The 15,391-nt window shown below is 44.4% G+C and overlaps 1 protein-coding gene across 1 annotated transcript in view; it reads right to left on the bottom strand.

The window, feature by feature from the left end:
- RYR3 (ryanodine receptor 3) overlaps positions 1-15,391 on the bottom strand; it is a 524,284-nt gene that overhangs the window by 69,741 nt on the left and 439,152 nt on the right. The window contains exons 64-66 of the mRNA XM_053889214.1: positions 15,177-15,258; positions 7,439-7,569; positions 243-563 (exon numbers count right to left, since the gene is read on the bottom strand). Coding sequence (XP_053745189.1) covers positions 243-563; positions 7,439-7,569; positions 15,177-15,258 — 534 coding nt within the window. The remainder of the gene's footprint in view (positions 1-242; positions 564-7,438; positions 7,570-15,176; positions 15,259-15,391) is intronic.

The following is a 15,391-nucleotide window of genomic DNA, read 5'->3' as shown; positions in this document are numbered from 1 at the left end:
ATAAAGCAATGAACATCTGAGTCAGGCAGAGTGTATCGAGAAGGGCTTCCTGGAGATTCGAGGGACTTGGCTTAGGTGAGGAGTGGGCAAGAGGCATTTGCTCAAGGAAGCTCTCCAGGGGAAAACCTTTTTACTGTTAAATAGCTAAGATGGGGAGGGAGACTAGTTTAAAGATGGACTAAGATGAAAAGAAAACACAGGCACCCTGGCCTTGTGCCGGGGAAAAGAGGCATTTGTGGTACCTGCGATGCGCTTCATCCAGGATGCCTCGTCGATGCCCAGGTTGTTGTTGATGATTTTCAGAATGTTTCCCAGGATGACACTGAGGTGTTCAGAGGTGACCTTGGTGCACCAGGGCCCCGTGCTGGGGGGCAGGTGCTCTGGCCCCCGCTCCCACCAGTAGGACAGGTAGTTGCACAGCATGGGCAAGATCACCTCGATGACGTGGGGCATCTCCGTGTACCGGGCCCCTGACTCGGCCAGGTCGCTGATTTCCTTCATCAGGCCTTCCAGCTGAGGGATGTCAGGACACATCTCTTCCACTGTGTCTGGCATCCCCAGAACTGACCAAGAGGGTACAGGAAGAATACAGGGACAGTAATTCAAAAGCACAAATAATGCAAACTTCCCTGTCTTCCCCACCCTTCCTTTGGTCTTGAGACATTAAGTTTCCACCCTCGAGCTCCAGATGAGTGAGCACTGGATATGGGGGAGTTTCTGTCCTCAGGTGTTTGTGTAAAGATGGTGGCCTCCAGAGGCTGGATTATCTTCCCAGATGCCATACTCAGGATAGAACACTTCAACTTAATGCCAAAGGAGCATCACAGACAGATGAGGGACATTTCCTAAGACTTCTCTGAGATAAAGCCAGTCTCTTGACATCTCCCTCTCTGCCCTACTGCATGCATAGCACAAAAGACAATACTAGAAGGAGAAAAGCAACTAATCTGTGTTTAGTTGAAAACATGTAGAGTTCAGTCATCTGGATCTCTGTACTGGTTAGAAAAGGAAAAGAAACCCCTCTCATCAAATATTCCTTCAGCTGGACCAGAGATAACATTACCTTCCATAGGTTGAAATTTGGTGGTGGTGGTGGGGGAGATTGTATTTGAATTAATTTCTGCATTTCCAACAGAAGTTATTGATGACCTGTGCCAAGACTTCCTGTCATGCTTAAACCTTTTTGTTTCTGAAGGCTTCTATGTGAGGAAGAGTGATTAAGCCCCACCTTTTCCTCACACTGAAGACTGAGGTCACTTCGCTGAATGCGGACAGACAGGATGATGTGGCAACAGATGGAGTTCAATGTGAAATTGAGGAAGGCTGTCAGATACAAGAATCAAAAACAGAAGCAGCCAGGAGATATCCATCCTGTTCTACAGGGCAGACAAGGAGAGACTGGAAGCATCCTGAGGTTCTTAAAGGGTGAGAAGATTAGCAGGGACTCTGAAAGCAGAGCAAGCCCACAGCTCTGTCTCCTCCCCTGCCCCCCATCTGCCTACTTCACCTGGACCCAGGACACACATCCTATGCAGACTCCACCCACAAGCCAAACTTCTCACACTGCGGCCAAAGCATCAGGCACCACAGGGGCGAGGGAATCTGAGAAGCCACAGGAAAACGGGGAGCACTTTTCTGGAACATCAGTCCCACTAGATGAGTCGAGGAAATTATTTTTGATGCTTGGAGAAAAATGCGACGTTCTCATGAATTTCAAAGGACAAAGTGGAAGACTTCAAATAAAGTCTTATCTTTTGTGAATTGAGTTATGCCTGCAGGCCTTTTGCCATTGCGGTTACCGCTGGCTGGAAGTCTCCCTTCTCTATCATTTAGGTATATAGGAACTGAAGGGTTAATGAGTAAGAGAGGTCAGACAAATTCTGTGGCCTTTAGAAATACTGGTCAGTTGAAAGGAACCGTTTTGATTTCTTCCTTGATTGTACTTTTCGGAGCAGAGATATAGGACAATGCTGGCCATCGTTGGAGACACTAAATCTGCACCTGAGACAAGTGAGTCTATTGGATGGCATGGACTGTTGCAAAGCAAATGATACGCAGGAGCCTCCCTGCTATGGAGGAGGCCCCATGAGTTCCTAGCACTCTTTGCTTAGTGACGACTTTTTGCTGCTATCACTGTGGCTAAACATCTCTCTTCCTTGAAAGTCCTAAGGGGACCAATGTCCTTTAAAATCCAGACAATTCTGGGCCCCTGGGTGGCTCAGTGGTTAAGCCTCTGACTCTTGATTTTGGCTCAGGTCATGGTCCCATGGTTCCTGGGATGGAGCCTGGGGTCGGGCTGTGTGCTGACAGTGCAGAGCCGGCTTGGGATCCTCTCTCTGTCTCTCTCTCTGCCTCTCTCTCCCCCACTTGCACTTGCCTGCTCGCTCTCTCAAAATAAATAAATAAATAATTAAAAAAATTAAAAAAAAAATCCAGACACTTCAAAAGGATTAGTAGCATGAGAGCCAGAGAATGTGACACTCCTGTGATTTGCAAGGGAAGGGAATTATAAGGGTCAGACATGGCTTACTGCCAGTGGTGGTCATGTGCAGAGAAGAAGTCTAGTCTGTGGACACTGCAGCAGAACAGCCACCAGGGGCGACATCAACATGGGGGTCTGGAGGAGCCTCACAAAGTAATTTTACACATACAAGAAGTTAGAGACCGGGAAGTCAAGTTGTAATTTTATATACACAAGAAGTTAGAGACCGGGAAGTCAAGCTTTTTATCTTGAAACTCTGCACGTAGAACAGTGCCAACTGCCACAGATGCAAGTGAAGTTTACAACTATTGGCCGTAACATTATAATTAAGGCAGCTCAGGGTTTGTGTTTAAATGTCACACAGACAATACATCACCATGGACACTTTCTTCCCCTACCTAAGAAAAGAGTTGCTTGAGGGTGCTGCACTGGCATCATTATAATGACCTTTAAAAGTTATTTATATGTAATTGGCCCTTGAGTGAAAGAAACGTTTCTGACTCAGATGGTGTTTTATACTCCTAATGCCACATAACAAACCCAAAGAATGAACGCTGCTGAAAAACAGCCTCGGCTCGGTCCTATTAGAATCAGACACAAGGGGTGCCTGGGTGGCTCAGTTGGCCAAGTGTCCGACTGACTCTTGGTTTTGGCTCAGGTCATGACCTCACGGTTTGTGAGTTCAAGCCCACATTGGGTTCCGTGTCGACAGCCTGGAGCATGCTTGGGATTCTCCGTCTTCCTCTCTCTCTGCCCCTCCCAACCCACACCGTCTTTGTCTCTCTCAAAATGAATAAATAAACTTAGGAAAAAAAGAATCAGGCACGAGACTGTTGGAGTTATCATTAGAATATACTTCCCTTTCATCTCTAGATCAGTGGTTCTCAAAGTGGGGTTGTCCCACCAGCAGCATCTGGAAACTTGTCAGTCCCGATCTCCTGAGTTAGAAACTTTAGGGGTAGCATCCAGCAATCTTTGTTTTACTAAGCATTCTGAGTTAGCTTCTCAAGTCAGATTTTCTCCACCAGGCAGCTCTTTCATAAGGCGGCATGGGAGAGCACCACCTCTTTGTGTAAACAGACATCTCACACGGGACCTGGGCCACCGCTCTCTCTGGACGACTGCTCCAATAAGGGCATGGAAATAAACTGGCTGGTGACTAGGGTATCTTGTTTGATAATCTGATTAATGGACCACTGCCGCCCATAACCAAAGGTTTATCTAACTTTGAATACCTAGAAGATACTAGTATTCACCTTTTCTAGGCCTATCTTAATTTCTGGATGAATCAGAAAATGCTCCAGGGTCTTACAGAAGAGTTACTAATATGAGGAAGTGCTGGCAAAACACCAACTGTCCATCAATAGAGATGTCCCATTGACTGAAGCCTTGAAAAATCAGCTCATATTTCTAAACCAAAGGCTCACATCGTTTGTCACCCTATACATTCCTCCCCCACCTTGGTCCCTCGGGGCCACTCACTTTGTATAATGAATGAAGTCTGCTTTCTTAGGGTCCATCAAGCCTTCAGTCATTCTCTCGCTCCAGGCTAACCTGATTATCCCAGAATACATATTCATGTATGCTCTACTTTTCAAGAGCCGCACTGGTCAGCATTCCCTCTGTTGATTAACTGAATGATGGAAAACATGGACTCAGGGGACTGGGACACATCCCACAGTGTGTCACTGATGGATGAAAAACTGTGTCATCTCTAATCACACCCTTCTCTCTTTTTCTCCCTGTGGAGTATGCAATGATTTATATTTATTTTTTATTTATGGATATGTCTTACTAAATAAAGGTCAAGTATTTAAAATAAGAAGGAGGGGCGCCTGGGTGGCGCAGTCGGTTAAGCGTCCGACTTCAGCCAGGTCATGACCTCGCGGTCCGTGAGTTCGAGCCCCGCGTCAGACTCTGGGCTGATGGCTCGGAGCCTGGAGCCTGTTTCCGATTCTGTGTCTCCCTCTCTCTCTGCCCCTCCCCCGTTCATGCTCTGTCTCTCTCTCTGTCCAAAAAATAAATTAAAAAAAAAAAAAAAAAGTTGAAAAAAAAAAAAATAAAATAAATAAAATAAGAAGGAACAGGTTTCTAATTGCCCTTGAGAAGAACAACGGGACAGAGTCATTCCCTTGCTTACCAGAGCCCATTCAGGGTTTCCCCCATCTTTGTCAAGTTCTGATTTTACCCTCTACTGTACGTCTATGAGCTGAAGAGCGGAGAAGGCCTATTTCCCGAGGCATAGCTCTACACCCTGGTCAAACAGAGACACAGGACTTCCTGAATCACAGTTGGGGCAGATCAAACACCTAGCACTCTCATGAGTGGGCCCATATCCCTTTGGAGCCGGGGAGGAACACTTTACCTGGCACCTGCCTACAGAGGTCACAGCTCTTTCTCAACATTACCAAAGCCTGCTTAGTGGTTGAGCTCCTATGTTAGCTGCAAGATGTGACTCATTTGGTATCAGCAGAGGGTGGAGAAAAACAAGGTTAGAGATCTATTTTTGCTAGTCTTAGAAAGGGGAAAAAGGGTAAGGTGAGGCTGAGAGGGTTGGGAAATTAGAGATTTCACATGAGACTTTGGCAAGCTGAAGCATCTGGGCAAGGTTTTCTCTTGACTCAATCTGGGAACACTCCTCTCCCCTGTATTCTAGCTCAGGACCAGAACTTTATTAAGTGGCCTTGTCTAAACTGGCCTGGTTGTCATTTCTGGGGACGATGTGCTTCTTTTATCTGAAGTATCAAGAACAAGTGGGAATAAAGCCACTGTGGCTTAGTACTCTGTATTCTTACATGCAGAGAAGAGAGTGACAAAGGAGTGTAACATGAATGCTTACTCTCCAAACTCTCTTCCTCAGGATCTCATATCAGTTTGAAAAGGGGGCTTGACTATGATGAATTGCTACACAGTTTAGTCATCTACTGATACTGTAAATCAATATTTTAAGAAAATATTGGTTCTTAATAAGATAGGCTCTGGTCTGAAATGGCTATGTTTTTTTCTTCAGCAATATTGATTAGGACCATAGGTGTGGTAATTTTTGCTTCATGTTACATCAAATTATCATAGTTCTTTCTAGTTGGAGTCCAAGTTTCATTCAAGCTCCCTTGGAGTTCCTTTGTTCTATTCCACTGACTTCTAGTAGGATCACAGTTCATCCATATATGAGGACTCTCGATCCTAACTCCCCAGCAGCAGGTGTATAACCTGCCTTGGATTCCAGTTTCAGGGTGTTTTAGAATATGGGGGGGTGGGAGGTGGGGAACTTTTTCTGTAAAGGGCCGGATAGTAAATATCTGCAAGCCAGACAGTTTTTTCCACTATGAGTTAACTCTGCGCCTATGGTTGAACTGAAGCAGAATGTGCCACTCAAAAATATGCCTCTTTGGCATAAGGATTGTTTGGGCTGATTTTTTTTAAGAATCTACAAACACAGGAAGAAGCTCTGAAAAGAGAGAAGTTATCCTTGTGTAAGAGAAATCTAAATTTTATAAAGGAAATTTACATTAGAATGGGGGCGTGTACCAGGAAGTGAGCTATTTACCAGAGATCACCTTTTCATCTGAGAGACTCAACTACAGGGCAGGGCACACGTTTACCAAATGTTTCTACTTTTTCCCTTTCTATGAATTGTCTTCCTCCTTTTGAACTCCCAGAGCCCTATCCCTTTCCTTAGCTCTGAATGGGGTGTCTATAATTCTCAATTGTTTGGCTGCATTTGGAGTCTCATGTCTTTGTGGGGCTCCTGTAAGTACTCGTATATATATAATTAATTTTTTTTCTCCTGTTAATCTCTGTTTTATGGGTGGGGGCCTCAGCCAAGAACAATTAACAGTAGAGTGAAAATGGGGTGCCTGGGTGGCTTAGTTGCTTGAGCATTCGACTTGGGCTCAGGTTGTGATCTCACAGTTTGTGGGTTCAAGTCCTGCGTCAGGCTCTGTGCTGACAGCTCAGCGCCTGGAGCCTGCTTCAGATTCTGTGTGTCCCTCTCTCTCTGCCCCTCCGCCACTCATGCTCTGTCTTGCTCACAAATAAACATTAAAAAAATTTTTTTAATAAAGAATAGAGGGGCACCTGGGTGGCTGGGTCGGTTGAGCATGCAACTTCGGCTCAGGTCATGATCTCACTGCTCATGAGTTTGACCACCACATGCGGCTTTGTGCTGACAGCTCAGAACCTGTGTTTCCCTTTCACTCTGCCCACCCCCTCTCGTGTTCTGTCTCTCTCAAAAATAAACATTAAAAAAAAAAAAAAAAAAGAATAGAGAAAAAATTATTTTCCTCTCCCCCACATGGTGCTAAAGTGGCCACAGACAGTATGTAAATGAGGTGTGAGCATGTCCCATTAAAACACTATTTACAACAATAGGCAGCAGGGCCAGATTAGGCCCATAGCCATAGTTTGCCTACCGCTGTTCTAGAACTTAGTGTGTCAGTATTCCCGTTAATTTCTCTTTCTTGTACAATCTCAATCCCCTCTGGTGTTTTTCTATGATTTTCTATGATGATAGATAGCATGGGGTCATCCTCTTTAGAAACACAGCCTCTCCCTGGACTTGGAAAGTATAATTAGGTTACTAGTGCACATATGCTTCTTCTGATGAGGATCTGGAGAGGAACCGTGATAAAGTGGTCATATCCCCAGGTGCAGAAGGGCACTTGAGACCCAGGGTAGACTAGAAAGCCTAAGGTTTTAGGATGGAAGGGATTTAGAATCCAACCACATTGTATGGAAGAGGAAGCCAAAGTCCAGCGTACTTTGTTATACGTACTTGCCCAAGCCCATTTTTCTAGTAAGATGGAGACATGCCACATGTCTTTGACCTCCTCTCTCCTCTCAGACCACATAACCCCAAAGTTCTACAAGGCTGCTGTTCCCTGCCTGGGTGGCCTTCCTTCTTGGATGCTCTCCTCTCAACATATGGATTGATGACCCCTGAGGGATGATACTTACTAGACCTCTCTCTGGGGGTTTTGGTGTTGAAGACTGAGAGTGGATTGTAGCGGTTAAGAGTGGGCTCCAAGAATGCCACCGGTATGGCAGCTGCCAGTGAGGCCAGACATTCTCCAAGGGCAGGACGTTGCCTGGAAACAAAGAAGTCCATTTAGAAGTGGTACCACCATATGCTGGCCCCATGCACTGTGGGCCAGGCCCCTTTCCCAAGATGTCTCATAGATTACTCTACTGGACATCCTTGGGTCCTGGGGTCAGCAAGATTACATACACTTTTCCCTCCCCATCTTTCTCTGGACACCGATCAATGGCATAGTCTCACCACCTGGAAACTGGTTCTTAAGTGGCTGAGGCAATATAATAACACACTATGTAGCTTTGTTCTTCTCTCCCAGCATTTCTGAGACCAAGTTTTGCAGGCATCCAAGCTGAATTTGATCCTCTCTTTGTACTCAGAATGTTTTGAAATCATCTGTGTAAGTTCTCTGTGTCTATTCCCTGCTTTGGATGGAGCCAGTGTCCAGCAGAAGGAACAGTAGACAATGGGCCAAAAGCAACAATAAGACACAAAAGAAAAACCTGCTTTGCAAGAGAAACGTCAGATCCTAAAGCTCATTGCTTGATTTAGAGGAGAGACCTCTAATACCTGTTCCTTCTCACAAATACTCTATACAAATATGTGAGGGTCCACCATGTATAAAGCTCTGGGTCTCAAGTCTTTCTGTGAAACAAGCACCCAAACAAAAAGTGCTTAGGATTCCTTGTTCAGATTTCTAGTTCTCCAACTGAAAGAACTTGCCCTTGCCTGCCTGCTAACCAAGTCTGCAAGCCTAAGTGATGAGAACTAGCCACTGGCTGGTCAAAGCAGGGCTGGTACTGAGATAGTGCTTCCCTTTCCCAGGCCTGGGCTTAGTCTTGGAGTTGTCCTGGCTAGCCTTGCAGGTCCTGCTAGTGAGACAATACAGTTACAGTGCTGTCTTGAAGGGTCCTGTATGGGCACAGACACCTATTGCTTTCTAATGAATGAGAGACCAGGACCATCTGTTTTTTAGTCGTCAGTATCTTCTGTCAATTACTGGCATTGGATGACAGTCAGACTACAAACCTGTTATGTGAGTTACACATGTGATGTCAGTTCCCAAATAAGGAGAAAATTTGAAATATTTCTTCAAACAAAGTAATACTATGAATCCTTTGTTAGACCATGACACAGATAATTAGTGGGAGATGCAGACAATAGGTCTTTAATTAAGGATTGGATGGGGCTTACAGTGCTCCAACGTATCTTGTTTGCCTTCCTTTGCATCTGACCAAAGTGAGCGCTGATGCTGTGTATATGAAGCCCACTAGCAGAATCCCTGGGAGCTGAAGTTATCCATCTGTATCTTGGGGGAGGTTCTAGAACCATCATGGGGGAAAACTGTCAGCTAGAGAGGGTGCACTTGGAGTCAGGGGCAAATGCTAACCCCGCACTATTGCAGTTCTGTGGAAACAGAAAGGCATTCAGCTCAGGGTTCCCTTCAGCTCCCCAACAAAACCAGAATCGAAGGCCATGTTAATTGCCCTTGACTGTGATAACAGCCGACAATTCCAACAGCACCAAGAAGCCAGAATGTCAAAAGTGTAGGCTCTCCGGATGAGTACAACAAGCATTTACTATGGGGTGGGGGATGGTTAGGGAAACCATTGCTCACTGAGGAGTAAGCCACATAGTTTGAACCTTAACCTTTGTCTTCCAGATAGTGAAAGTCCTTCTCCTTAGAACCTAAAGCAATGTGATAAAATAACATATATTTATGGTCTGATTATTAGAATTAGGACCAACTAATTAAAGCAGAGAAAGAGACCCACTTGAATTGGATTATTGGATTAAAAATGTGATCTTAATTGTTCATAAAAAAAATAACTTGTCATGGCTATCTGGGGTACAGTCAGAGTCTGCAAGGGGCAAGCGTGAGGGGCCAAGAACTGCCTAGATGCAATGGGGAACCTGTTGGACTGGAGGGAGAAGGGAAGAGAGAGAGGAGGGGGAGGGTGGGTGAGTGAAGGGGAGAAAGCAGTCTTGGAACCCACCCTCCAACTTCCATCCAGTTACCAAACTTAGGGAAAAAAGTCATCCTTTGATTAACTTAAAAGACAATATATGTGGTTTTAATCCTTGTCTTCTACCTTCTTCTTAGGCTCAGCTTTTAGGGGATTACCTGACAGCTTGCTTATTAGCTCCGAAGTGTTTGAGCAGGTAACTTTAAAGTCAGCCTCCCGCAAGCAAGCAAGAATGTCCTCAGTCAGGCAATCACTTTAGGTGATGGCACAGACTTATCCTTTTGCTGGAGGTCCGACTGTGAAATGCCCCCATCCAGGGCCGCTCTGGAGACAGAACAGCAGCCCTCAGACAGAACAGGTCCTCTGTGTCCTGTGTCTGGAGCTGCCAGGCTCCAGTGGGAGGCCACAACCCTGCTGGAAGGGGAGGGAGTGAGAACTGGGCTTCTCTGTGGGGCGCTTCGCTTCACTTCTGAGCAAGCCTCAGGGCAGTCCTCTTCCCTCAGCCTGCACTCCCTCTCACTACCACTTCTTCCCCCATTATTTCTCTTCTTTGCTGAGCTCAAGATGGTGGACAGGCCCAAGAAGAAGGGCATCATTTTACCTTCAGGCTTCAATGACCAGCACCCTGAGTGATAACTGAGGGGAGCGAGGGCCTGGGTATATCAACTATGAGGATATGCAAGTGGTGGCCGTTCTTTTCAATTAAAAGCCTCACTGTTTCTACCAACCACAGTGGCCACTGAGGAGAAATACTCGATTTCCTCAGTCTTGCCTTTCGAGGAGGAGGAGGAGGACATAAGGTGACAAACCATGAAGGTGAAAGAAACACCACAGGGAGAGTGGTGATGAAAGAAAATCTGGGCGAGCATCAGGATGACAAGGGGTAAAGTCGAATCTGAGCACAAAGTCTACTTGGCCCAGCAAGATGAACCTCGGAAAACAGCTGGTCCTCAGCTGCCCCGGTGATAACTTGACCCATCATTCTTCTCTTTTCTCTTTCTCTCATCAAAAAAGTCCTGATCTCACAAAAATAGATTTCTAGAAAGTTAGCCTGTTGGCAAAGGAACCCTTGGGGCAAAAGACAGTTTTCCAGTGTTGTGCTGCCTCGGGGACATGCATTCCCTGTGTTCTCTGATATTAATTACTGACAAGCCTGAGCCTCAACAAGGCTCACAACAGGGCATTTTCTAGTCTAGGGCACACAATGATGCTAATTAGCCATTCAGCTAACAGGGAGGATAAACACCAGGTCTCCTGGGTCAGCTGTTAAAAGTTCTGTAAACGTAAAGCCCAGAAGTTGGCCAATTAATGCTGCAGGCTTTGAAATAACAGAGTGAATGACCTTGGCCCCCAGACTCCTAGAGGGACTGAGCAAAGTCCTGCTGTTATAATGCTTCTCTAGTCATTAGTGCCCCCCCCACCCAGGGGGAAGGGTGGGTATGGACCAAGCAGAGCAAGAGCTATGGAAGCATCTACAGAGCAACCAAAGGGTATACTTGAAGAATTTGTTCACTGGATATGGAACCTACTTTCCCTTTCCCCTTCAGTTCTTACTGCCCAGTACAGTATTTTTCATATAGAACTTGGTCAATGGTGTCAGATTAAACAGAGCGCAATTTGTATTTCAATGTTCGTTACTTTCTAATTTGTTAAGTTGCAGGCTCTCCTCGTCAATCTCTTGATTTTATTTTCCATGGGTCCAGATCTTGCCTCTCAAATGTCTATTGTTAGGGATCCAGGCAGAGCCACAGTTATCACGGTAATAAGAATTATGCCTTGCACATATCTGGAGCTTTACAGTTTCGAAAGTTCCTTCGTGTATGTTCCCAAGGGTGCTAAGGAGAGGAAATGATATGTAGCAGAGGGACAGAACATGGAGGCAGGCCACAGTTCTAGAACAGCAATACTAGTCTCCTCAGAGGTTTAGGGAAGGTGTTCAGGGTTTGGTCAGAACCAACTGGTCAAATGGGGAAGGGCAGGAAGGAAAAAATCTCTCTCAAGTGTGAAGGGAAAAAACACAGTTTTCATTTGAAATAAAATGGAGATGCGATGCTTAAATTGATTTCCAAGTTTCCTTTCTTGACCAACCCCCCTCCAATGTTCTGTGATTAGTCAAAGTATCTCCACATCAAAGAAGGCAAATATTCTCCACAGTTAAAAGCAGAAGAGCCTTGGCCCTTTGCTGAAAATTTGTTGAAGACGGCTTGTCAGTGACCTCATATTGTCTCAATTAGAAACTATTCGAAAAGAAAGGTCTCTATTGTGTTTCAATGCCTTTTTCCTCTTTACAATCAAACTATCACTGAGGTGCCTAGAATCTTCCATCCACAATGTACACTCAAGCTATAGCTGGAAACCAAATATTTAATGGTTCCCTTGCAACCCTGCCACGTTCATTAGCCAAGGAAACTTCAGCAAAAGGTGGCAGAGAAATGGGAAGAAATCTGAATCCACGCTGAGATTAGAAAATGTGTGATTAACGTCAAGTCACAAAGTAGGGACCAAATCAGGTGAGGACACTGAAACTGAAACATACTTTCTGGACTAACAACAGAGTATAGACGTCTCTGGAAGTAAATATGGGGATTCTGAGGAGTCCAGAATATGAACTTGTGCTTGAAACAATTAGGATTAAGGGGTTGAGCAAGCCCTGGGACACCTGCTGGGTGTGTTGGGCCAGGTTCGTACTGCAGAGTGATGCAGGGCAGAGTAGGAAAGAAGTGTGTACATGCCACTTGCCATTCCTGTGACCTGGGCTCCTAGTCTGGAAAAGCCACTGGCGGGGAAGTAGAGTGGAAGAGTGAGAAGTAACCTGTTCTGTAGCTGCTGACCCAAGTCTGCTACTGTACATAGTAGGTGTTATACATTAAATGACTACACAAAAGTCCTATGTCTACAGGATGCACTAAAAATTTTACCTGTGACCTGTGCGTGTACGTGTGTATTAGGGGAGGTGGTCTGGGGTAAGAAAAACAGTAGACTTTTACCTTTATATACTCAGTACTGTTCGATTTTTTTTAACAAGTATGTCTTACTTTCACAATATAAGAAAGTAAATAACAGTCATTCGTAGTGATGGCATCACAACTCTAGGATTTTAAATGTTCAATTCCTCAGCTGCTCTGCTGAGAGGAAGGGGGTCCACTTTCATCTAGGGTCTTCCTCTAGAAATGGCTTCTACTAACATGGAGTATAAAAGTCCGGCACCGATATTCACAATGCTGGAGCCAGCAGATATGCAGTAAGACTGTAACAGATCAAGTATAAAACATCATGAAAAGCAGCCTTTTTCTGGCCTGACATTTCAGAGTTGACTTTTTGCAAGAGAATAATGCATAAGCTTTTCAAAAAGGTGTACCAAGAAACATGAATGCAGACAGATGTATGTATGCACACACATATCATTGGAGAGAGTAAGAAAAAGTATTGAGAAAATATTTACAAATCCTCAACACAAGAAATTAAGGATACCTTCCTTAAGGTGAAATTCAGTATTAAGTGTATTTTTTTATTCTCTTGTTAATGAGATATAAAATACAGTTAAAAGTTTTGTCTTCCTAGGTCTTATTCCTAACTAACAAAACTATGCATGTCTTCTCTAAATCCATAAGGAAAGCTACGTAACTGGGGATGAAAATCATAATGAAAATAAGTGGTTGTTAGTTCTTCAATTAATTTCTTGAACTCTGGACTCTATTTGAAAGCTGTGATCTTAGGGCACCTGGGTGGCTCGGTCGGTTGAGCGTCCAAATACAGCTCAGGTCATGATCTCACGGTTTGTGGGTTTAAGCCCCACGTTGGGCTCTGTGCTGAAACCTCGGAGCCTGCTTCGGATTCTGTGTCTTTCTCTCTCTCTCTCTCTCTCTCTCTCTCTCTCTCTCTCTCTCTCTCTCTCTCTGTTCCACCCCCCACTCATGCTCTCTCAAGAATGAATAAACATTAAAAAAAAATTAAAAAAAAAAAGAAAGCTGTGATTATGAAGATAGACATTTCTTCAACATTTTTTTTTTTTTTTGTCACTAGTGCATGATGTGACAGAGCATGTTTGAAAGGAAAAAAGTCTTCTAAGGATAAGACTAAGTCGAGAATTTGGTTAATACTGTGTTGATGCTTCTAATCTCCGTGGATTGAAACGGAACAACACAACACGGAGCATTTAATGCTAAAAACCAGGGGGTCACCAAAGGCCTCCACTGCTCTGGGCATATTTGGGCAAGCAAAGCTGGAACCCCAGCATCTCTGCAGATCAGCTTGTTCAAGATTTCTGAATAGCATTTCTGCTACCAAAATGTGCCCTTGTTTAAAAGTATAGCTAATCTGGCAGCCGTGAACAGTAAAGGTCCACGGTTGTATCACAGAGAAACTCATTCAACACGAAAGTAACAGCCTCCTGTCCCTTGAGCTTTTCTGCAAGCTTTAACCACAGGAACTCTGGAAGCTATTTGGAAGCTGTGAGTATGAAGAAAGAGACATTTCTTCAATGTTTTTTGGTCACTAGCACATGATTTAGCTTGGCTATACACTATTGCGTCTCCAGTCACATACACTGACTAGCTATCTGTTACAAAAAAAAAAAAAACCCAAAACCAAAAACAAACAGAATTCAACTGAGTAAATCTGAAGATCTCCTTGGCTTAAGTGAATCATCCTAGCTAGCAACATCCTAGCTAGCAAGTGCTGGGGGGTGCTTGGAGGAGATGGTACAAAATGGAGAGTTTTTATAAGAAGGAAGAAGGATGGGACAACAAAGTTAGAAGCAAAAAAAAAAAAAAAAAGACTGTTCCAGGCTAGAAACTTTCCCTTAAGGGGAAGAGAAGGGGTCTTACCACACAGTTTACCTCATCTTCCTTTAGGGTATGGAGAGGGCCCCTGTGACTGATTACCTCATTGGCACCTATCAGAAATTCCTGACTTACAAAAGGGTGGCAAGAGAGGTTTAAACCCCTCTCTTGGTACACCCTGGAATGCTGAGCTGCCTAAGAAAACTGTACGCAGGGGTGAAGACAGTAAAGGCACAAACAATGCACGCTACTGATGAGCTGTGGCAGAGTATTTCAGAGCCAGAGGACTGAAAACAGCATATGCGTCTCGAACTCGGGTGGATAACCCTAACTACCAAAGTAGAACAAATTGAGGCTTGTCAGTCATAACAAATTGCCAAGAGGCTGTGGACACATACCTTACCTCCTGGCCTCCATAGTAGAGGGCGGACCCTACCTGACCGTAGGCGGTCTAAGGACACTCCATGTATTCTGTTATTTAAAAGCAAAACTGTAAGGATCTTTCTCATTTATAGATGAATAAACTGAATAATCAAAAATGAAAAAAAAAAAAAAAAGAAAAAAAGAAACTCCTGACTTACAAGTTAAGATATATATTTCTGTGGGACGTTGAAATTGCAATTAGGTTAGGCAGTAAGCCCTTTTTGGTGCTTTGGCTTGGCCCAATTAATACCAATTTTGGCCTGTGGTTCTCTTTTTTAACAAATCTTCACAGAGGTCATAAATCTCAAAAGCCTTCCCATGTTTCTTAATATAGCCATAAACACTGAATGGCCTGGGCTCAAAATCTCCATCCTGTTTCAGTGAGCATTTTGACTTTGCCGTATTAAAAAGATGTTACTAAGGGTTTCAAGCCCGTAAGTAACATTTTTCTAAGCCCTGAAATGTGTCATCCTCTTCTGTTCACTAATTACCTTTCAACGTAGATGTTCTTTCCGGTCCCAAGGGAGTAGAGGCTGCAGAGTATGTGGTAGCATGAAATCTGCACATCACCTACTGAAAAGAACAAACACGAGCAGTCACTTCTAGGCTTCAGTCCCAGCTCTTCACCTCCAGCACATGGAAAGGGTCCACCAACAGAAAGAATGTGCTGGCATCACCCAAGAGCTAAAGCACATGAACGTGTGCC

Source organism: Panthera pardus, unplaced genomic scaffold, assembly GCF_024362965.1.
Source record: "Panthera pardus isolate Hobbes unplaced genomic scaffold, ASM2436296v1 HiC_scaffold_24, whole genome shotgun sequence".
Taxonomy (NCBI): Eukaryota; Metazoa; Chordata; class Mammalia; order Carnivora; family Felidae; genus Panthera; species Panthera pardus.
Note: the sequence above shows the minus strand (reverse complement) of the source record. Positions and strands in the feature narration are given on the sequence as shown.